General features: G+C 34.8%; 1 protein-coding gene across 1 annotated transcript; it reads left to right on the forward strand.

The window, feature by feature from the left end:
- Positions 1-2,455: 2,455 nt before the first annotated feature.
- Positions 2,456-25,261, forward strand: LOC134261607 (blastula protease 10-like; the record flags this gene model as incomplete). The annotated part of the gene is made up of 12 exons (XM_062744029.1): positions 2,456-2,540; positions 2,996-3,063; positions 5,686-5,769; positions 6,174-6,248; positions 7,285-7,392; positions 7,578-7,662; positions 8,033-8,159; positions 8,610-8,691; positions 10,388-10,570; positions 17,911-18,028; positions 18,465-18,581; positions 25,134-25,261. Coding segments are annotated over exons 1-12 (1,257 nt in total), but the record flags the coding sequence as incomplete, so codon positions are not given.
- Positions 25,262-25,895: the final 634 nt, after the last annotated feature.

Here is a 25,895-nt window from a genome sequence, read left to right on the forward strand (position 1 = left end):
TTTTGACAAAATCGGACCGTGGTATTAGAATTAAAAAACTCACTGTCAGTGTCTTATCATTTATATTGATAGTTTTAAAATAATTTTTTCAACGAATATAAACGTGATTCATGTAAGAAATCCATTCTACTCTGTAAATGAGCCCGGCTCTCTGTACTTCAGAGTACTTTGATTTGCATCGTCAACAGACTTTTACAAATGATTAAATAAACAAAATAATATTTTAGTGTATAACGGGTGGTGGCAATTAATCAAGGCCTTTTCTTATTTATGTCTCTTATTCCCATTTTTGATTTACCCGTTAAATTCAAACAAACATCCTTCTCAATTATACATATTTTTAACCATTTTAAAAGTAAAGGATATTTCCCTTATTCGAAAATACTTAAATCTTTCTCGATTAACAAAAATCCTTCTCAATGATATATTTTCAACCATTTTAAAAGTAAAGGATATTTCCCTTATTAGAAAATACCTAAATCTTTCTCGATAGACATATATTTTTTTTTCCCCCCCCCCCCCCCCCCCCCCCCCCCACCCCCAAGAAAATAATAAATATTGCATGAATGATTTTTACTTCTTTTGATCTGATTTTTTTGTTGTTTGGGAATTACCGCATTTGACACATATTAGCCTCAACCAAGGTGTGCCACACTTTAGGTGAACTCGGATGTACAGTGATTCATAACTAAACTATCCTTTTTAAAATAATGAATATATACGAGGGTTAATCCAAAAATCAAGTCACTACTCTCTGCTATAAAATCTTTAACAACCAAATGTTGTAAACAAAATTATTAAAAAAACCCTTATTTTTTCGCTTTTCTGTCTGTAAATTTCATTCGATGATAATTTTAAAATCCTTTTTAAATTATTGGGATAAACACAACGTTTTATCTATCTTCACACAAAAAGAGTGTTACCGACGTCGGTACATGAATTTTTGCAGTGCGGAGATTGAGGAGACCAAATGTTATGTTTATCTTGATACAGAGGTATAGGTATGTAAAGTTTTAATGGAAACTTTCGAATGTTAAAGAATTTACAGCAGGTATGACATTACTTTTGATGAACTCTCGCATAATATACCTCGTATTTGATTTAAACACTTCTTTCATGACATGCAAAACGGGGTCAAAACAAGCAAATTAAGTGGCGCATTTAATGCATCTGAAAAGCATACTTGTAAATAAATTTTCTTTGATGAAAAATTCATATAAACATGTTTTTTTCCAAAGATGATCTTTATTTCAAACAAAACTTCCGTGGGAACTAGAAAGAAAACGCGTAAACATGCTTTAATTACCTTGCCATTTCTAAAGTAGGTGCGCGATTTCTCTGCTGCGTATCACTCAAAACAAAAATGCTAGTAAGTTAATGAGCATATTTACTTTAGAATACTTTATATTTCCTTTAAGAGTTTTGATACTTAATTACTTTTAAGACACATCGATTCCGTCAGCATTCATTCTAAGACCATCATATTGTAACGAACTGGGATGTTCAAGTGTGAATATAAATCTGGTAGGCGTTAGACTTCCTTCTTAAAATCTTCAATTTTGGGTCTCTTGGAAATATTAAATATAACCAAGGGTAGAATTGATTTTGAAATTTTGGTTGGCAAAGCATCATATAATATTTTACTATAATAAATCTTCCTTAAGATGCTGCCCCCCCTCCCCCCCCCCCTCTTGAGCTTTAAGGTTGAACACTGGCAATTTCCAGGATTTGAACATTAAATGAGCTTTTTTCCCTTTTTTTATTTTGCTTGTCAGATTTCTTTGATTGTCCCCCTCCTAAATTTGCTGCTACAGGTCTGCTATACACGACACTTCTTTTTCTTGTCTGCACCTAATGCCACACGGGACATCGTTTTATCCGGTTTCATCCGGAGGACCAGTCTCCATGTCCAGCAATGAAATTCGAACCCTCGACGTAAGTTTACACTCCTTAATCCACGACTGTTGCAAACAATTTTGCCCCTTTTAAATTCGCCTAATCAGAATTTTGTTTAAGAAATTATTCTATGTTCGTTTAATTCGCCCAATTGAATGTTGGGAGAAAAGGGCGAAAATATCCTTGTATAAAGTATTGTCTTTTGACTTTAATTGTCATTTATCTACAACTTAATACAATTTTAAATGTAATAGTTCGCGATTATGTTGAATAGGAGTGAAAAATAATGTCGACTTAAATCATACCTACGTGTATGCCTTGCGTGATGGCCTGATAAATAAACGAGTCGCATTTCACACTCTGATCAAGTTATCCCTCCCCCCTTTTTTTTTTACAGGTGATGCATTTATTGCACTTGAAATATACAGATAGAGAGTAAAAACATAACTTAATATTAGTAACACCAGACATTTAATTGATACGGTCCACCTGACTAGTAATTATGTAGACTATAAAAGGGTCTGCCTTGTACAAGTGACATAGTAAACCGTATATATCCAGAATGTGGAGAATTCGGGGAATTTTCTTTGTGTTGATGGCCGTTACTTATTTTGGTCACACATGGGGAAGATCCCAACACAAAGGTAAAGTAAATTCTAATTGTCGGAATTAACGGGTTTTTTTCATAATATAATAAATACTATAAGTTATCCCTGAAAAATGTCTATTTTTTATTTGGTATTGAATAACATATATTTAATCTGCATTGCAATTACAACTAAATTTGTAAATTAATAATTATATATTCTCCTTTAGTTCGGCGATTTTCCGTTTATGTTTTAATTTAACAATACAATCCGAGATCATCTTTATTAAAAGCAGAATTATTCTATTTCCTTTAATACCTACAATATCTTATCTTAATCTTGCATTTTATCTTTTGAAACCTTAAAATCAAATTTTCAAAATATATTTTTGTTTTGTTTGTTTGCTGTTTTTTTTTTTTTTTTTTTTTTTTTTTTTTTTTTTTTTTTTGTTTTTTTGGGTTTTTTTTGTTTCTTTGTTATTTATTTATTTATTTTGCACTTTTCCTTCACAGCTTCGAGGGCTCGTCTTATAGAAGATATAAGGAGATTTTTGGAACTTGTCGAAAACGAGGCAAACCGGGTAAGTGCTAATCATGGTTGAAAAAGAGACAGAAGGGATACCTTGTATAAACCCTGTAAGCTATATTTATCAATGGAGCAATGTTCAATTTCGCTCCGTTAAGGTAGTTCTACACTCGGCACTTAATGGGCTCAATCTTAAAAAAAATCTGCTTTTATAAGATAGACATACATCCTATCAATGGATAGACACAAGAAAAATTACTAGTATATGTCAACATGTTTAGTTTTCTGCTGTGGCCTATCGGAGTATATACCCTGAAATGTAAAATGCTGAAATTGACATATCCTAGATTTTGTTGTTTATAAATGATTCAAGTCTAAATATTCAACTTTAATACACAAAATAAAGTAGAAACCTGTTAGTAAATCATATATAATCACTGTTTTGCATGAATTATTATAAATATTTAAACTTTGTTAGGCTAAGGTATCAAAATTTAATATGAGAAAATATGCTTCATAGGTCAATCTCGGTCATTAAAAAAATATTTGGACTCAAACTTAAAAAATTTGCATTCTTTTTACTAAATAACATTTAAGAAAAAGAATAAGTTAAAAAAAATTAAATGTGGACGCATAATAAATTATATGTCGACTAGAGGGACCCTCATAATTTTTTTCTTCCAGAAATAATATATTGCCACATTTTCCTGTAATACTGTTAAAGTTTGAGTGTATACTTGTATTAACAAAATTGTACATATTTAAAACAATAATAATACACACCCAATACCTATTGTCCCTAAAATGTATCGTATTTTACTCTGAAAAAAATTAAAACACGCTTATCTGTAAATTGGAGACAATGAAAATGAACGTGCTTGACTGATTCTCAGAAACTGGATGATTTTGTTATAGAAAATAAGTATGCTGCAAGTGAATCAACTTTTTTCATATAATAATAATATTCTAAAGATAATTTTGCATTGTGATTGATGGGTAAACAGGTTGGGTCTTATGAAATAATTAATATTCAAAGTAAATTTTGTAATGTTTAATTGATAAAATTCATTGAATTTGTCTAAGTCAAATCGTAGTTATTACTTTTTTTGCGAATTATCACTATTAGCTTCAACTTGGCCGCCGACAATAGTCGCCCCGACAATGACAGTTTTCACATTGTACTGATGTAGCATGTTCGTGGTCCGTGTTATCGGCGCGGCATATTACACATGTATCATTCACAGAAATGTCGTTTTGTTATCTAATTATTTCTCTGTCAACCAAAAGTTGTTCCCAGCCTTCCCTTTTTAATTATTTTATCCTTAAATTGTAGTAATCAGTGTTTGTACGTGTGTTGACACTAGAGCAAAATCGTTACCGGATATTTCAATCGCTAAGTAAAAGTCAAACCTATATAGTTCAAAAATCACATTTCGGAAAAAGGAAGCGTGGTTCCGGTTTTTCTATTCGTAAAGGACGTAGTGCGAGAGTAGTCCTACTTTAATTGCCGGGAAACTTACAAGAAACATTTATTCAAATGATTTCTTTTTGAACGCCGCTGCATGAAGGAGGAATTAATTCTTAATCAACCTCGTATAACTATTAAGGTTATCAATAATTTCTGCACATGTTTGTGTAACCAGACTTTAGGTTCTCCAATCATTTATTAGAAATTTCTCTTTAAAGGTATCGTACTACAATAATATATAAATACAATGACAGTTAATACAGTATAAGACAATTCATAATAAAAATTATACTAATACTTTGTCTGTCTTATTTCTAAAAAATATTTCCTAATTAAACATTTGTATCTGTTGAATATAGTAAATGAAACAAATAAATGATTTCATGACATCAACATATTATATAGATACTTATACATATTACTTTTCATTATGTACAATAATAATGATAAATATCATTCACTGTAATATGGACATAAAAATAAAATATTATGATTGTCACATATACCCTAAGTAAGGATTTAACAGGAGGTGTAGGTTGAGCCAATATTCAACACACTTATATATACATCAACCTGTGATCAGAAGTAACATCATATTAGGTTTTCATCATGTGTAATGTTTTCAATAAAAATACCGCAACAATTAAAATATTTCACATTATCACATACACTGCATTATTATACATATAAAAATAAAAAGATTTAATACCACGATTTTACTTACATTACTGAATAGGTCCAAAAGATCTTCTATGTACTTTCTTACGATCGAACAAAGCAAATATGGCCTCTGCTGCCAATTACAGGAAGTTTGTTACACAAAGAAAATTATATTTAAAAAAAATAATTTTTCTAAATTACTTTTCATTAAGTTTACACTATATTATTATTCCTAATAAACCAGGTTCTATCATTCACAATTATTGAGTATTTTAAATCAAACATGTATGTATATTTGTATTTATTAAATGGACATTAAATGCAAGGTGTGACTGGTCAAGTGGGTCAGCAATCGCCCCACAATCCAAAGGTCCCCGGATCAAACACCAGCAGGGGCAACACTTTTTATTGATAACATTTACTTTATTATGCTTAATATTTAATATATTATCTTACATTTTTATATTTAATAATTAATCCTACATTATTATTTTTGAAAATTAAAACATTATCTTACATTTGAACAGATTTATTTATTGTTACTATAAGGTTGAAGATCAGCGGGAAAATGAGAGTGACAACCAGACATATAACGAAAACCAGATACGTAACGAAAACGAAATAGATAGTATGGTATGTAAACATAAACAAAGAATAATTCAACAGATTTAGGTATATGACAGGAAATAAGAAGAAAAGAGGATATAATTTCCATTACCAAGGCATATTAAAAAAAATTAATTATTATAATCGACTTGTTACATTAACGACAGCTTGCCATAATTCTGTTTTTTTTTTTCAATCCTGAATTGTTTTGTTTTGCTCTTAATATTCTTGCACAAGGACTGTATTTCTAATCAAACTTCTCCAACTAGAAAAGGATGTTTAAAAATTATGGAAATAACTGAGAATTATGTCTTTTCTGTGAATTACGACCTTTGTGTAAAAGGATGAATTTTACAATTTTTCTCTTTCTCTGTCACAAAAGAAAAGTCATCGTGAGTTGAAAGATCGAAATTAACTGTGTTTTTTTTTAGAACATCGATCCCGATGACCCGAATGAACAGCTGTTGTCCAGTTTTGGAGTAGTGGTGAATGGTAAAGTCCTGCACGTGAGTAGTAGTGAATGGTAAAGTCCTGCACGTGAGTAGCAGTGAATGGTAAAGTCCTGCACGTGAGTAGCAGTGAATGGTAAAGTCCTGCACGTGAGTAGTAGTGAATGGTAAAGTCCTGCACGTGAGTTGTGGTGAATGGTAAAGTCCTGCACGTGAGTAGTAGTGAGTGGTAAAGTCCTGCACGTGAGTAGTAGTGAATGGTAAAGTCATGCACGTGAGTAGTAGTGAATGGTAAAGTCCTGCACGTGAGTTATGGTGAATGGTAAAGTCCTGCACGTGAATAGCAGTGAATGGTAAAGTACTGCACGTGAGTAGCAGTGAATGGTAAAGTTCTGCACATAAGTAGTAGTGAATGGTAAAGTCCTGCACGTGAGTTGTTGTGAATGGTAAAGTCATGCACGTGAGTAGCAGTGAATCGTAAAGTCCTGCACGTAAGTTGTGGTAAATGGTAAAGTCCTGCACGTGAGTTGTGGTGAATGGTAAAGTCCTGCACGTGAGTTGTAGTGAATGGTAAAGTCCTGCACGTGAGTTGTGGTGAATGGTAATGTCCTGCACGTGAGTAGCGGTGAATGTAAAGTCCTGCATGTGAGTAGTAATGAATGATAGAGTCCTGTAGTTAAGTAATTGTGAATGTTAAATTACATCACGTGAGTTGTGAATGGTAATGTCCTGCTTGTGAGTAATAGTGAATGGTAAAGTCATGCACTTGTGTACCAGTAAAAGTGAATGGTGAAATACTGCATATAAGTAACAGTGAATGGTGAAGCCCTTCACGTGAGTAGTTGTGAATGGTAAAGTCCTGTACGTTAGTAGCACGGAATGGTCAAGTTCTGCACGTTAGTAGATTGTAGAAGAACTGATACCAAAACTCTTAAAACGTTTTAAAAGTTTGAGAGTATGACATACAACAAAGATAGAACTCTGCATGATATCGAAAAACAGGAACTCAGACACACTGTAAAAGGGCCCGATTTTTTCAGTTGTTTGTAAAACGGTCTCGTATAAAAGTAACAAAACCGTTCTTAAATTCCAGTCAAAGGGGCTTCATCCAGAAGATTCCAAAAAGTTTAAGGAAGAGAAATTGGAAAAAACAATTGAGAGAAAAGAGGAAACGGACAAAGAAGGGGAGCCTGGAAAAGAGGTTAGTTTCTCTAAATGCTACAAGTACAAATGATATAGCTATTATTTCAAGCAAATTCAAACCTTTATTTTATAACACTATGCATAAATATTTACAAGATGTACTATAATAACGTTAATAAAACTATATGTAAGTTGAAATTTGCATAATGTATCATTCAAGGGATGTATTTTTTTTTAATTTAGAAACGCCGCAGGAAGAGGAATTTTGGACCGAGTTGGCCAAACTGGCCTAAGGCAATAGTTCCCTACATCATTGATAACAATTTGAGTACGTGTGTTTACTTTTGATACGTCTGTTATACAGCTTTAAAGCTATATACAAAACCAATATACCCTATAAGAGGACGCAAATTTATTTCATTTTTAGAGAAAAATATTTTTTACGATATTCAAAAGCTCCCTAGAAAAGCCATTACAAATAAAACACAGTTTTTTGCGATATTTAATTTTAGCGATCTCCACACGCTCGCTAATAATGCCAAATTCGAATTCTCGCTAAAACTGCTTATGCGGTGATTGTGCATCCATGTATATAAAGTATTTAACCTTATGTCCCCGTTTCTGCTTTACATTTGCTAAATAGAGGGCAACAGAACTCAAGACCTCATGGTAAATCGTTCTTTTTTTCTTTTACGCAGTTGCAAACAGAGGGTATTTTCTGGAAGCTGTTGAGCTGTTTAATAAACTCACGTGTATTCGCTGGAAGCCCAGTTCACCTGAAGTAGCCACGGAAGTGGGGCACACCGGATATGTTCGAGTTAAAAAGTACTCACCAAACATTTTTTTTTTCTTGATTTGACAGTATGCAATTATTGCTTTGACCCCTGGTTAGTTATTATGTCTGACAATAGAGTTGGGCAATCAAAATGATCTTTAAAAACACTGAATATTTTGCAAATGATTGAACATTCATGAAGTAACGGTTTTCTTTGTTTTCATACGATTTTGAGGAATCTTTTAAATCACAACTAATCTTAAAGATCTTTTTTTTAGAGCTAGTTTTTTTCAACCTGTATTCTAATTCCATGGTATATTTAAGTAAAGAAAAACTTTACAAGGGCTTTAAGCATACTAGTAGTTATCTTTCTTAAAATTATAATTCGTATTTTATGATCAACTCTTTTGCAGTTTGTTTTTAGTCTATAGAAGTACTATCGATGAGATTATTTCTGATAATGAATAAAGCACTAAAAAAAACCGTTACCATGGTTACAGCGGATCAAGTTGTGGTTCTGGTGTGGGCTTCGGCGGAAATGGAGAACACGTGCTAAGCTTAGCAGAACCCGGATGTGGATCGGTAAGTCGGGTTATCTTTAACCTTCATATAAAACAACATTAATAAATCGCGGAGATTTGATTTGATTTTGTGTCCCTTTTATATTTTTATCTGCTAGAGACAAAGGGTTTTCTTAACTCTTTCTACTACAAGTGAATGCGTTTCTTTTACGAATGAAGTACCGTATAAGTGGAAATTTTAGCGAGACGCAAATTTAGCGATTTGTCCTGAAAAACTGGTAATTTATTTTTAGCGATATAATATTTAAGCGATTTTAAAATGCACGTTAAAGAAATTATAACAAATAAAATGCAATTAATTTTTAGCGATATTCAATTTTAGCGATTTCGGCACCCTCGCTAATAATGCCAAAATTAAATCCTCGCTAAAAATTCTACTTATACGGTATATTGTTTTGAGAAGTCTTCCAACTTGAGTTGATGCACTAAAATATTATAGTCGTTTACTATTTTATGTTGAACCTATGTCAAAAAAATCTTTGTCACAAGATTTTTAATTTTTTCAAGATGATAAATTAACAATCAGTTAAAAGTACATGACATGTTTTCTTGTTTATTAAATGTAGTGCAGCCCGATAGACCAGGAATGGTAATTACTACGTCTTCACATTGTGAGTCATTTTCAGGACGTACTTGTGATGAAAAGAATATAAAAGAGTACAAACATACTTCTTTTTTAGCTGTAGAGTATTAAGCAATATTTCTCAAGAATATTTTTTTATTCAATTGACATAAAAGAAAAGTCCATTTTTAAAAACAAGTATAGGCAAATACTTATTTTTTGTTTGTATTCTTGAAATTGGTTAATATCCAAAAGGGACACAGAATAAAACTTGATAACCTGGTTTGGTATGGGAACACAACCCCCTAACAACCAGCTGTCGGATATACTTATCTTGTTAATATCTACTGGAAACTGTTTATTTAAAGAGAATCAAATAGAAACTGAAAATCCAACAAAAAATCAAATATTTTTCTTTTAATTTATTTATATTATTTATTAAATTTAGAGCATATTTATAATAAACATGATTGTATTATATTGGAAAATGATTATTCTTATCGTCTGCTAATGTAAACAAAGAAAATGGATGCAGATTTTAACGTGGTATAGAATTCTGACTAACACCTGTATAGTCCAAATGGCCCTCTACCAGAAAATAATTTAAATATTCCTGAATCCCTGTTGATCAAAGCAAGTTGGAGAGGTAACGGAGTTATTTTGTAAGATGCATTTGCACCAGTGTCTATCCAGGATGAAGAAAAACAGTGCAAACTGCATTTGTAAAAGATAAGTCAGAAAATTTCTGCTCCACAACTGGCAGAAAGAAAAGATTCAAAACTGTTTCTGACAGTGAACTTCAGAAATTGTTGGAAGAAACATTCCTTGTCATCTTTTTAGGCTACTAAGTGGGGAGTAAGTACTTTTCAATGTAGAATATAAAAGTGTTGAATTATAAATTTTACAAAACGAAATCTATAACAAATTATCACACGGAATAAAAAAAAATAAAAAAATTAATGATAAAAACAGTAAATATGGCACAGCCTTATCAGGAATTGCACCTAAATCCCTCATTACCCCGTTACTTTTCTTTACCTTTCTGCACTTACACAGGACTGTATTATTAGATTTCTTGTTTTTAAATTTTTGCCATGAATTATGTATAACAATTCTACAAAATATACTTGTTTAGGTTGGTATAGCGGTTCATGAAATGCTACACAGACTTGGACAAAGGCATGAGCATGTTCGAAGTGATCGGGATCGGTATGTCAGAATTGTCTGGAAAAATATGAAACCCGATTCCAAGTATCACTACTACAAACGCCTGACCTACAATAGGAACCCATACGATATAGGGAGCATTATGCATACGGTTAGTTTGATTATGACGTCATAATGCATACGGGTTAGTTTTATTATGACATCATAATGCATACGGTTAGTTTTATTATGACATCAATCATATGCATACGGTTAGTTTTATTATGACATCAATCATAATGCATAAGTTTTATTATGACATCTGTTGATGCAATGCTATTGAAAGTGAACAAGATACAGAAATCCGACAAGTACACGCACAGAAAACAGAGAAAAAGAAGGAAATTCCGAAGACTAGACAAACTCAGTGTAAGAAAAAAGACTGTGAATTCTGTGGGTACAAACACGAACCAGGGAAACTAAACAGGGTTGTGGTCAACCATTTACATCCTAGGAGCCATGTGGGCCCCTTACTTTTCAAAGTTTAGGGGCGCACAATGTGATTTACGGGCCCACATATCTCATCAACAAAATATTTGAAAATGCTGTTTGGCATACGTCTAGGTCACGCAAGTGCTTGTATCGTATACAAATGTAATAGTTTGCACACGACACCAAAAGTCATGGTTAGCGTAGTGTTTGTTATGAAAAAAGGAAGTGGATTATAAAAATACAAACAAAGCATGGTCATGTTCCGGGAACAAGACGCTCGCCATGTGGGCGATCAAATTTTGATTTCTTCATCGCCCACTTGAAATTTTAATCGCATTGGCGAGTCGGCGAGTGGTTAACCACAACCCTGCTAAAGTATCCAGCATGGGGAAAGTATTGTGAACAGTGTGGTGGAAGGAATCACTTCAAAGCAAAGTGTAAGAAGATACATAAGTCAGTCAGGAAGAAGAATTCAATGAGGACCAGTGGTTGAAAGCTGTTAGTTCTGGTGGCAAAGAAGTGACTGCAATAATGCGTATCAATAAGTGTGCCATTAGATTTCAACTTGATAGTGCCGCAGATGTGAATACAATTTCTCAGCGTTATGTCCGCAAGGAGCAATGCAAGCCTACCAAAATCCGCTTGAACATGTGGAATAAGACAAACATGAAACCACTTGGTGAGGCAGATCTGACAGTCGTCAATCCACGTACAAATGAGAAGCACCAACTTAGATTCATTGTTGTTCCAAATCATTACACATGTTTACTTGGACTTGAAGCACTGCAGAAATTGAAGTTGATTACCATAAATAACGAGAAATTCATAGCCAGTGTATCAAGCAGTGACTTAGGTGATTTGGGAACAGCACATCTACATGTCGACCCAAACGTGAAACCCAAAGCTCTTCCCTGCAGAAAGATCCCTATTGCACTCCAGAGTTTGGTACAAGATGAACTTCAGAAGCTTGAAGATAGAGGAGTACTTATTCCGATTACAGAGCCTACTCCATGGGTCAGCCAGATGGCTATTGCTCGTAAAGCCAACGGCAATCTTAGGTTGTTTATTGACCCCCAAGCACTCAACACGGCATTGATGAGAGAACATTATCGCCTACCTGTTCTTGATGACATTCTACCGCAGCTCAGCAAGGCTAGAACCTTCACCAAACTTGATGTCGAGGAGGCTTTTTGGCATGTGAAGTTGGACGAGGAATCCAGCAGATTAACGACAAGATAACTCCTTTTGGAAGGTACAGATGGGCAAGACTACCTTTCAGACTAAAGGTATCAAGTGAAATATTACAGAGGAAACTGGATGAGGTGTTCGGAAACATGACAGGTGTTTTCAGTGTGGTGGACGATATCATCATAGTGGGCTGTGGAGAAAACGATGTAGAAGCTGAGCAAGACCATGCTTTAAAATTGAGAAAAGTGTTGGAGAGATGTGAGGAGAGACACATCATCTTGAATAAAGAAAAACAAGAGATTGGACTCAAAGAAATCTCACTTCATGGACATGTTATTTCCAATGATGGAGTGAAAATTGATGACAAGAAAGTGAAAGCCATTAATGACATGCAACCTCCTACTGATGTTTCAGGAATTAAGAGACTGTGTGGCATGGTTCAGTACATGGCGAAGTTTCTTCCAGACCTTTCTACCATAATGGAGCCGCTCAGAGAACTCACTCGCAAAGATAAGGCATGGCATTGGTCTAAAGACTGTGTAGCAGCATTTCAGAGGATCAAGAAGATGCTGACAGAAACTCCTGTCCTAGCTTACTTTGACTCTGGAAAGGAAGTAGTAATACAAGTGGACAGTAGTAAAGACGGCATTGGTGCAGTTCTCCTTCAGGACGGTAGACCAGTGGAGTATGCATCTAGATCACTGACAGTGTCCGAGTGAAACTGGGCGCAGATCGAGAAGGAAGCGTTATCTGTGTTATATGGTCTGGAACGTTTTGACCAATATACATATGGCCGTAATGTGACGATACAGAATGACCATAAACCATTAGAGGCCATCCTGAAGAAACCTCTTGCAATGGCACCGAAGCGATTACAGGACATTATGATGAGATGGAACCGGTACGATTTTGACTTTGTATATGTCAAGGGAACTAACCTAACAATTGCAGATACGTTGAGTCGCGCATATCTGAAGAGTGGGGAAGGTAATTTTAGTGAGAGACTAAGAATCATGGCATTGAAAAGTGACAAACCATGTGATATTCCTGATGCTCGCCTAAGTGAAATAATGGAAGCCTCAGAGATTGACGAGGAGATGCAAATTCTCAAGAAAACTGTGATGAACGGGTGGCCAGAGCAGAAACATGAAACGCCATAGAGAATTCGCCACTATTTTGACTTTAGAGACACTATATCATACAGCGATGGACTCATGCTCAAAGGGGAAGCTGTGATTATCCCTAAATCTTTGAGGAGTGAAATGAAGGCCAGACTTCACAAGGCTCACTTTGGATATGATAGCATGCTGAGGAGGGCAAGAGGAACAATATTTTGGCCAGGAATGAATTCAGATATCAAGCAGTTGGCTGATTGTTGTTCAATATGTCAAGAGAGAACACAATGAACCAAAATGTTCCATTGATGCAGCATGCAGAAGGATCTACTCCATGGCAGAAAATAGGACTTGACCTGTTTGAACTGAATGGAAAGCATTATTTGATTGCAGTTGACTATTTCTCAAGTTTCATTGAAATCGACCTGCTTACATCTTTGACAAGCTCCATAGTAATAGCTTTACTCAAGAAACAATTTGCTCGATTTGGAATTCAAAATGTAATCATGTCTGATGGAGGACCACAGTTTGTAAGCCAAGAATTCCAAGATTTTGCAAAGAAGTGGGGTATCACTCACATGACGTCATCGCCTATGCATCAACAAGCCAATGGTAAGGCTGAGTCAGCTGTTAAAATCATGAAGACGTTGTTAAGGAAATGTGAAGTTGAGAAGACTGATCCTTATGAATCAATTCTGGAGCAAAGAAATACACCAAAACAGGATACTGGTGTTAGTCCTGCAGAAATCATGTTAAACAGAAAAGTGCGAGGCATGATTCCTTATTTTCCGCAGAAACTCGAGAAACCAGAAACTGATGCATTCATCAAGAAGAGGAATCAACGCAGACAGACAGGAAATCTCGCGAGCAGAGTGAATTGGACGTTGGTCAAGCAGTACTCTTCCAGCATCTAGAGGGACGCAACTGGAGACTCGGAGAAATCAATGGTATTCTTGGACCAAGGACATACATCGTCAAGGACCAGAACGGAACCACTTATCGTAGAAACAGAAGTCATTTGCGACCTACCACAGTTAATTTCTACAGTCGTGACCGCTCACTGATGCGTTCAGTCCCAGATGATAATTCAGTCGGCATACAGAGAAACATTATAACAGACTCTAAGCCAGTGAACAATCCGAACTCTACCATTAGTGTAAGCGCACCAGAAACACCGTTCGCTGAACTTACCGTACCAACGCAAAATGAACCGCTCCGTGCAGGAAGACCTATTCGCGATAGGAGAAAACCAACCTATCTGAAAGACTATATTACTGGTTAATGGACTTTGTATTATGATATAAGGTCATTTAATCGTTTGATTTTCTAGTCATTTTGTACATGTAAATTGCAATTGATCATTTTGTGTCTATAATTCAGATACTTGCCATTTCAGTGACTGACAGTTTGTGCTAGATAAGTGCATTATTCATTTTATATGTGTAAAATGATGAAAATCTATTTTGTTCATGAAATATGATGTTTTGATGAAATTTTGACAAATTTTCTAAAGAAAAGGGGATGTTGATGAAATGCTATTGACCATATTTGGAACGGGTTCGGAATTCGGGTCGGGTTGGGTGTACGTCGTATTATGTTGTATGTGTATTGAATAAACGCATGTTGTTGATCAGCTATTAATTATTCGTCCAGATAGCACGAATTAACAACATCAATCATAATGCATACGGTTAGTTTTATTATGACGTTAATCATAATTCATACTGTTTGTTTTGAAATGAGCATAATGCATACGGATAGTTTTATTATGACATCAAACACAATGCATACGGTTAGTTTTATTATGACGTCAAACATAATGCATACGATTAGTTTTATTATGACGTTAATCATAATGCATACGGTTAGTTTTAATATGACGTTTATCATAATGCATACTGTTATTTTTTAGGTCACCTGAGTAAAACTCAGGTGACCTATTGCTATCTGTTTTCGTCCGTCGTCGTGCGTCGTTCGTCGTGTGTTAACATTTGAACATTTTCAGCTTCTTCTCTGCAACCACTGAACCAATTTCAACCAAATTTGGCACAAAGCATCTATGGGTGAAGGGGAACAAAAATTGTGAATTTCATGATCCCTGCCCCCCTGGGGCCTGAGGGGTGGGGCCAAAACCACTAAAATTAGTGCAATATTTAAAAATCTTCTTCTTTACTCCTGGACATCAAGCAGTCAAAGTGTTTGCATGATTGTAATCAGCAATGAGTCCTCTACCAAAATTGTGAAATTCATGGCCCTGGGGTCAGGGGTTCTAGTGCTAGGGCGGGGCTAAATAAGTAGGTAGTGAAAATGCATTATTTCTTTGAAAATCTTCTTCTCTGCTCCTGGGTATTAAATAAACCAACTAAGTACATAGTTATGATGAGCAAGGGTGCCTCTACCAAAATTGTGAATTTTATGGCCCCAGGGTCACGGGTTCTGGTGTTAGGGTGGGGCTCTATTGATTATATAGTGAAAATACATTAATTCTTTGAAAATCTTGTTCTCTGCTCCTGGGTATTAAAAAAACTAACTAAGTACATAGTTATGATAAGCAAGAGTGCCTCTACCAAAATTGTGAATTTTATGGCCCCAGGGTCAGGGGTTCTTGTTTTAGGGTGGGGCTCTAATGATTATATAGTGAAATGTATGAATCATTTGAACATCTTATCCTTTGCTCTTGGTTAATATGCTAATGATCTAATTACATATATAAGGCCAGGATTTATTTTATTTTCAGTTTTACAAACCCTCCGCTCAAGGTTTTGAACTTTGAGAAAAAAATAAAACAATTTTTTTTTCCGATGTCAAATTTGAGTCGGGATCGAGATTTCAAATTTACGAACTCGCACTTCCGGTTTTTAGATGAAACGGCGGGTAAATAAAGCTAGATCCAAGAATTCACATGGTTTAGTGTAAAATTCATCGATAAGAGTGCCATTCAAAACGTTTCACCCGTTCAAATACAAATAAAATGCTGACGACTTTGTTGCACAATGACATGCTGGTGAGATAATTATGTATTCGTTTCAAAAGTAACTGTAAATTATTTTCCTCCCCCAGGGTTTAAACTGCCCGTGGTAGCTATTGCATATTGCCAGGGATATTGTTTAGATCTCTGTTATAGCTTACAGTCTAAGCATCATTATTCAGAAAATGGTTGCTTATGCATCAGATGTAATGAATAAAACTATGGGAGAAATGAAGTCCATTTGAGGAAGAAATAAACAATAACCTGAAGTGAAGAAATAAAAAAAAAATTCACCTATTAAAAGGCAAGAATATACAAATATATGTAGTATCATTTGTATCAGCCAGAAAAATTATTTTACACTAATTGAAAAAATGTTGACCCTACTCCCCAATACTTCCTGTCTGTTTTATAATAGGAATTATAATTTTAGGCATCAAGTAAATTTTAGAACAATGTCTACACATTCACCTAACACATATTAAGAAAATAAAGATGTATTGAAAGACTTTTAAAGAATTGATTTTTTAAAATATATTTTGATCAACATCACAAAATTTATATAACTGGCCCAAACTGGCAGATGATGAAATAACTTCAAATAAGCAATTCAATATTCTACTTTCCTATTTGTAAGCATTATGTGTCCAGTGGTAAGGAGCCTATTAGGATAGCATAAAAAAAGAATGTACAAATGTTAATAATTGATTTATCAAAAAAAATTTATTTCCTTTTCCTTCGGGACTTTTTTATTCTCATGTTCATAACTAAACCTAAGCATAAAAAAAAATGCTGGCCTTATAATGAAGAAAGGGTCCTCTTTCAAAATAGATAATTTCAGGGCTGCTGGGTCAGGGGTACCAAGGGGGTACTTTGACTAAAAATAAATTAATGCTTTGAAATCTGCTCTTTGATAAGCAATGGTGCTTCTTTCAAAATTCTTGAATTTCATGGCTTTTGGCTTAAAACACGAACCAAATACCATCGCTGGAAAGTTGTTACATGATACTCAGGTGACCTATAAGGCCCGTGGGCCTCTTGTTAAAATAAGCATCATGCATACGGTTAGTTAAATTATGTTATTAATATGTTGACGGTGCGATCATTTGGCCGAGTGCAGATACTTATCAATTTTTCATTTAGATCGGACTCGTCATACCGCACGTGACATTCAGTGCATATTAGATTCTGATGTCAAGTGACGTCGTTTGCATGTTGCTTTACTAAAACGAAGCCTGAACAGGGCTGATTTTAATCAGTGTATAACTATGGATCAGAATTACTGCAGAAAAAGTTTCTATGTAATGAAAGTGCAGTACTTCGAATTTTCTCTTCGCCCAGGCGTTGTCGTTAGATTTTGCAGTTACGAGCGACCTGACACGAATAACCTTTATTTCAGTGACCTTGAACTTCCCTTACCAAACTTGGGTCAAGGTCATGACACACCCTTAGGTCATAAGCAATTTTTGTGTGGAGTAGTAGATTCTGATGTACCTCCGTAACAAAGATATGGATCGGACACGTTTGCACACAGACGGACGGACAGACAGACAGACAGACAAGCCGATTCCTATCTACCCCCATCCTTTGTTTTAGAGGGGTATAATAAATTATACTGGTAGACTTCTCCATTATACAAAGACTTACCCTATACATACAATATTATGTGTTTATATTTCCAGACTTATAGCGATGCAGTAGAATTAAGAGGCGTCTTTTACATACAATATTATGTGTATATATTTTCAGAATTTTGGCAGTTCGGTAGAACTAAGAGACAAAAACCTGAAATTCCTTCACGCCCCAAACGGCCAGATCCTCACCTACTACGACTTAAAGGATGTCATAGATCAGTACGAATGCACCGGTAATAAATATACACGCTAAATTTAAGCCATTATTAATAAAGGAGTAATAAGTAGACTTATTTGTTAATCATTATTAATGCACCTTTAAGTTGAAAAAATCATTTCGAATGCACTGGTTAGAAATATACACTCAAACTTGTAAATCATAATGATCACACTGCTAATAGACATTGATAATAAAGTAAATAGACATATACGCTAACTTGTAAATCATTACATGTGTCAAAACTGGTGCTTTTATTGATGTGATAATATTGATAAAAAAATAACATTTTTGTCGTGTAGCTACATGTTCAATTAATTCTAAGGATCACTCATTTAATATTGTTTGTTTTGGCAAATTGTGTCTTTTTCGAAAAAATGCACAATTTAAAGACAGAATAAATCTAGGCGACACTAAAACATTTATGTAGTTTGACGTCTTAATATTTACAGCTCATTGTACTGCTCCTCCTGTCTGTGACAATGGCGGTTACGTGAACGTCACGTGTAAGTGCACGTGTCCGGTGGGGTTTACTGGAACCACGTGTCAGACGGTGCTCACAGATCCAGGTAGTAGAATAATATATTTTTAAATATAGATAAATACTAACTAGATATCATTGAGATGGTGGCCATCTCAAAGGGCCCCGCTTTCAACAATGGACATGAAAATGTAAGATAGTTTATTTTAAGACTAGTTAATTTTGATTAATTAATTGATTGTATAATGTTTAACGTCCCTCTCCAGAATATTTCACTGATATGGAGACGTCATTATTGCCGGTGAAGGGCTGCAAAATTTAGGCCTATGCTCGGCACTTACGGCCTTTGAGCAGGGAGGGATCTTTATCGTGCCACACCTGCTGTGACACGGGGCCTCGGTTTATACGGTCTCATCCGAAGGACCGCCCCATTTAGTCGCCTTTTACGACAAGCAAGGGGGTACTGAGGACCTATTCTAACCCGGGTCCCCACAGGGTTATTTTTGAAGAGGAGCATTTGTGTAATAAAGTAAAAAGGTTTAGCCAATTTTTAAAGCAATTTCTGGTTATTTAAGGAAGTTCGCGGGTTTGCTTTTGTCATCAGTTTTGGTACACAAATTTGTCGATTCGAGCGGTTGTTTTGTGAACATTTGATTATGACATCGGTTACGTCCAGTGGCGTAGCATCGTTTTTGAAAGTGGGGGGGCCAGGCAGAGAAAATTTTTTTTTTTACTTACCTGAAAAAGTTGACAAGCAAAAAAAAAAAAAAAAAAAAAAAAAAAAAAAAAGGTAAAAGTTGCCCAAAGTCGAAAATCCTATTTCGGGGGGGGGTGGGAGGGGGGGGGGGGGGAGGAGGGGGGTAAGATAAACTTTTTTTCACATTGTCAAATACTTTTAGTACCAATTCTTATACTACATTTTCGGTACATTTCTAAAAGTGGGGGGGCCAACCAGACTTTCAATTAACATTTCCTATAGTGTAAGTAAGGTTGGGAAAAAAAGTGGGGGGGGGGGGGGGGGGGGGGGGGGGGGGCCCCCCCCCCCCCCCCCCCCCCCCGGATACTACGCCCCTGACGTCACAAAGGCAACGTTACGTTGTTTCCCGCTAAATTCTCTGCAAATGACTTCAAGTCTTACGAATCAAGTAGATTAATATACAAAGTACATGTTGTTATACTTAAACCTCTTACATGTTTTATATGTATCATTAAATTTGAGTCTGAATTCTGGTGTGATTATATGTAATGTCTTAGGACTAATTAAATACTATACCAAATGAATGGAATAATATATATTGTAAGTGTAACTAAACTGCTAATAGTCAATCAGAATAAATCAGCGTAAAAGTTATGGTATGCAGAAAGAAAGTTATCATGAATAAAAATTGCTTAGCGGAAAAGTCAGGGGAGCATGCGTATTGCATCATGACTGCCAACCAGAGCCTGGGCGAAAATATGCGTATACTTTTCAGAATGGAAATCATCATCACAAAAAACCTGTTTCCTGTTTTTTTATTATCATTATCAATATTGTTGTGTTCTTATGTATTTAAATCTCATGCACTCGCCTTTTGCTGGCTAATAAATTGTGACATGCATTTAAAAATCAAATACATGTACATGTACAAACACCTGGACTGTAAGACCTATAAGACACTGTGAACAATGTATAAACGATCATTTTTTCTACATATCCTTTTATATGACAAAAGTTGAAAGTGTAAAAGCTAAATGCAAGTGTTTTACATTTTGGATATTGAAATGTGAAATTAAAACAAATTAACAAATGCAAATGTTTAAGGTTTCGTCAAAGGTCAATATGTTCAAAAATTTATTTTTACAATAGCCCCAAAATTATATGAGGTATAAAGTTAAACCTTTTACAGTGTATCAATTTTTCATTGATTAACAGATAGAAAGTATCACTTGATAAAAAAAATACTTGGAAAATATAGTAATTGAGAAAAATTCTTCTTAAAAATGCATATATTTTCAAAAAAATACACCTAATTAATTCCGTGCTCTTAGTGAAAACCATTATTGCAGAAACAAAATATGTTTATCAATAAAGAGCAAGTTGGACTTAGATAGTCTCTGGAAAGTTGTTTTCCCTGTTTATTTTGTCCAAATGTTAAGACTTGAAAATGAAAGTACATTGCAAATGGCGGTTTCTATAGGGGTCTTGTCTTTATACATGTCATGCTTTCAATAACAGCCTTTCAGAGACCATTCATGTCCAACTTGCCCTTCAATGATAAATATATATTATTTCTGCAATGATAGTTTTCACAAAAAGGACAGAATAAAGCAGGTGCATTTTTTTAAAAATATGCACATTTTCTGATACAGTTTTTCTCCAAAATAATCTTTTTTAGAATATTTGTTATCAACTGATACTTTCTGTCTATTAATCAATGATATGTTTATAAACTGTCAACGTTTTGACTTTATACCAGACATACTTTTGGAGCTATAGCAAAAATAATTTTTTAGACATGTTGATCTTTGACGAAACCTTAAGATTCAGGGCCATATACTATAGCTTGCGATTAATATAGAAAGCGCATTGCAGGTAACACCCCCCCCCCCCGGCCGCTTATATCCTCAGTGTCGGGATATTTTCTTACAGTTTTTGAATAAAGTCATCGGACTTTTGCGTTATGCCTGAAATCCTGTCGACCATGGATTTCTTAAAAATACAGGTAGTAATGTAAATTTATTTGATCATTCGCGTTGTTGTCGCTGTACGTTAATTCTCATGCACGAGGAATGTTTATACCGTTCATTCTGACTTTGTGTTCAGAATATGAATCTCACAATACTAGTGAAAATAAATTGCTGGTCATAATAATATGTCTCCGCTATAAATGAAATGATTAATAAAATTTAATTTTGTATCGATATCACATTTTAAATCTTTTAGATTTTTTATACTCGTACCGTAAACGTGACTGCGTTCAACAAATGACGTTGTAGATATAAATGACGCCATAAACGCAACATTTTAGTTGTATAAAAGAAAACTTTGAAATTATTTAGCAAAAAATCCAGCGAGAAGACATATTGATTTTTTTACATTAATAGTTTTGATTTTACCTCATCTTCACATTTTGAAATTCCTGACTAATTCGTCTACGTCTTTAAAAAGTTATTCAATCTTTTTAAAAGAAACTATTTTCACAAAATTGTCTTAAAACGTCATTTTTCCATACATGTCAATAGTAAAGCGTGAAAAAGTACTAAAAACAATACCGCATTTACAGTATTATAGCATTAAAACTACGTAGGCAAATTTAATAAATATTGCAGATAATACGCTGTGAATTCTAAGGAACATTATATCAAATTTTCAGGATATGTTTTCTCGTAAAAAATTTTATGCAGTAAACCCGCGACCTACCTTAATGTAGAGGGCAACCTCTGATCTAAAATATACAACTAGTAAATGATAGAACTGTTTCTGAGGATTTATGGACATGTTTTATTTTTTAGATCAGAGAGTGCGCTCATATTATTTTTCTTCACTGAAAGAACTCAATTATACATGTTTACATAAAAATTCAAGAACATTGGAATTTCACAGAGCCAGTTCTCCAAGATCTGGACTTTGAGGTGAAAAATTTTAATAGGATATGAAAGCACCAAGTCTCTTCTTTATTTTAAAGCTTCAAATAAAGAATCCAGTGTTAATCAATCAATTGGTACGAGGGTTGTCCCATAAAATCGTGGACAAAGCGTTTTTCTCGAAAAGTAATGGGCGCATTAAGCTGAAATTTTCAGTAAATGTTTATTCATCATATTTAAGTGAATCATAATGTTTTTGATAATATATATTCAAAAATAAAGATTTTATTCTGCTTGAATGTGCACAAGGTACGGTCCTACGGCGCACGGTAAAAATAGCAAGGTTATATTAGAGAAGATATAAGAATTAATTTGTAATAAAAGTTTTCAATACATAAGATTAGGATGAAAATTATCCTAATTCCATTCCTTAATCAATTCTGTCGTCTTTTTAAAATTTTCAAGGCATTTGGTTAATTTTTGGCAGTTTCCCGAGCATTTGAAATGGGAAAGTAATAAACACAATACACGAAAAATGACGACTTTTTATGACGTTACGGCGCACCGGAGAGCAGTTCAGATAGATTAGGATGTTGTAATGATGCGTTAAGAGACTTTAAATGAATACAGAAGAAAAAAAAATATGAAAAAATATCACCAGATCTTTAGTATATAAATGAAATGAAAGTTTTCTTAGCGAAGTATTCGTGGTCGAGTCCTCAGATAGTACAAAACATATGGACAGACTGCCATTTGTAATAGCAAAGGACGCTGTCACTGTCGACCGTCGATGTAAGATTCTCTTTTAGTTGAATGATGGTGAGAATACTGTCTGTAATTTGCTAATAAATATTCAGAAGATCGCATGAGTGTGCCACATTGGTTTCTTAACTGGTTATAGATACTCACATATGTAAATCAATAAAATTTCAAAATTTAAGTGGGGCTTATCCAACTTTAAGTTTAGCAAAGATAAAACGTGACGCTGTTCTAGACACTTTGACGTTATCATCCGTGCGCCGTAGGGCGATACAGTACATAACATAAAATATCACAATTTGTTTACCTATGCATATATCTATTTGGAATTTGCTATGTATATTCATAATTTATCTACTAAAAAGTGGTTAAAATTTCAGAACGCAGTGATGATTATTTTTCACACTAGACAACTTGTCCACGATTTTACGGGACAACCCTCGTATATCTACAGGGCCATTTCATGGCTAAAGTGAACCGACTTCTTTACAGATATATATCAAAGTTATCTTGTGTACCCAGTTATATAAATTTACTGGAATTAAGGGGGGGGGGGGATTATGCACCAAACAAAACAGAAAGACTAATTCTGACCATTGACCAGTGGCACTCTTTGATTGAAGTATGAGCCAGATTGGGCCAAGGAGAGAGCTCAGTAAATATGCTCCAGACAAGGATTTTTCATAAAAATCTGTTATGGCCTTGACATTTAACCTAGAAACATGGTTCAAGGTCTCTGCACACTGGCTACCCAAAGGCATTCTGTGAGTGAAGTATGAACCAGATTGGGCCAAAGAGAAAAAAGATATGCTCCGAACAAGGATTTTTCACACAATTCTGCTATGACCTTGACCTTTGACCTAGAAACATGGTTTAAGGTCACTGCACACCGGTTACCCAAGGGCACTCTGTGGGTGAAGTATGAGCCAGATTGGGCCAAGGGGAGAGAAGATATGCTCCGGACAAGGATTTTTAACACAAGTCTGCTATGACATTGACCTTTGACCTAGAAACATGGTTCAAGGTCTCTGCACACCGGTTACTAAAGGGAACTCTGTGGGTGAAGTGAGAGCCAGATTGTGCCAAGGGAGAGAAGATATGCTCCGGACAAGGAATTTTTACACAGGTCTGCTTTGACCTTGACTTTTGACTTAGAAACATGGTTCATGGTCACTGCACATTGGTTACCCAAGGGCACTCTGTGGGTGAAGTAAGAGCCAGATTTGCCAAGGGGAGAGAAGATATGCTCCGGACAAGAGATCTCGGACGGACTGATGGACGGACTGCCAGACGAACGGACGGACGGACAGACTGATCACTAAAGGGCGCCCGACGAGCGGGGCCCTAATAAACAGATCCAGGTAGTGAAATATTTTAGATAAACAAATCCAGGTAGCAAAACAAGATGTGTTTGTGAAACACTGTTACCTGGCAGCAACAAAGATCGAAAAAGCTATTCTTATCATAAAGGTTACAGTCAAGGTCAGAAGGTCATAGACCTCGGTGTCGTTTGAAAGCACTTAATTAGTGAAGTAGGCATATCAAATAAGTCTCTATCTCCTATGGGTTCAAAAGTTATACCGAAAGTTCGAAAAATCCATTTTTTAGCAAATAGGTTACAGTCAAGGTCAAAAGGTCATTGTCCTTGGTGTCAGGTGAAAGTGCTTATTTAGTGAAGTATGCATTTTAAATATGAAGTCTCTATCTCGATCTGTTCAAAAGTTATAGCGAAGGTTAAAATTGATAACAAATAGAATAAAAGTAGGTCAAACTCCAAGGTCAAGGTCAAAAGGTCAAATTTGGTGGTACCCAAAGAAAGGCCATGTCACCAGTAACACACCCATGAATTATGAAATCCATAGCCCCAATAACTCAATATTATGGGCTAGGTTAAAGTTGTCGGACAAACAAACACAAATAGAATAAAAGTAGATCAAACTCCAAGGTCAAGGTCATGAGGTCAAATTTGGTGGTACCCAAAGAAAGGTCATGTCACAAGTAACACACCTATGCATTATCAAAGTCATAGCCCCAACAACTCAATAGTTATGGGCTAGGTTAAAATTGTGGGACAAACAAACAAACAGACAGACAGGACAAAAACAATATACCCCGATCTTTCGATCCGGGGGCATAATAATATAGATCAGTACAGATAAATCCATCCAGGTAGTAAAAAAGATTTAGATAAATAATTCAAGGTAAAAGAATAATATTTCTGTGTTTTCTCTGCTTCTATTTTGTATTGTTTTATGGTCTTGGATATAAAATACTGTTCGTTCTTTCTATCCTTCACTGAGGTAATCTTTATTTATAGATTGTGGTGGATACGTTTATCTTAAGGAGAATGACCTTGTTTTAGAGCCAAACAAAGATGTCACAGTTACTTCCCCTAATTATCCTGGCCCTATTGGACAGGGCAAAATCTGTAGATGGGCAGTCAAGGTATATCATAACAGTATTTAGTATGTATGAATAAAGCATTAATAAGTCCAACAATTCATTTCGTACACTGTTTTCAAAACATAAAAGAATACTGTGTTCTCATATTTGCCTGCAGTTGGGTACAAGTTAATCATAAAATGGTCAATGCATATTCTTTAACTTTTAAAAAATGTAATGGGTTATCAATAATTTGAGTTTTGGTCTGAATTTCATTTTTGCAATACTTTCACATATCTTTGAAGATGTAATAATTTAAAGTAATCATTATGATTGTTTACATGATCCTTCATCATAACTCTTTGATAAGTTTGTGTGAAATTAAAGTCACAAAAGTCTCAAAAGTCTCAAAAGGTTTAATGCAAAGTGGACATTTTTACCCCATAAGAGTATTTTCAAATTACATATTTAGATATTTTTTTACATAGATAGAAGTGGACCTTACCATTACAATTTAAACATAAAAAAGGACAATACTCTAGTACCGTAACAAATTTAGGGTCTCCGACAAAAATTTCTGTATAAATGTATAATACGGTAGTCGAACTATTCCTCTTAAAGGAATATTTCTCTACACCATCTATAGTCGTGGCGAAGTGGTTAGAACGTCTGCTCTGGAGTCGCAAAGAAAGGAGTC

This window comes from Saccostrea cucullata, unplaced genomic scaffold (assembly GCF_032062105.1).
Source record: "Saccostrea cucullata isolate Sc308-1 unplaced genomic scaffold, CSIRO_AGI_Scuc_v1 ctg633, whole genome shotgun sequence".
Taxonomy (NCBI): Eukaryota; Metazoa; Mollusca; class Bivalvia; order Ostreida; family Ostreidae; genus Saccostrea; species Saccostrea cuccullata.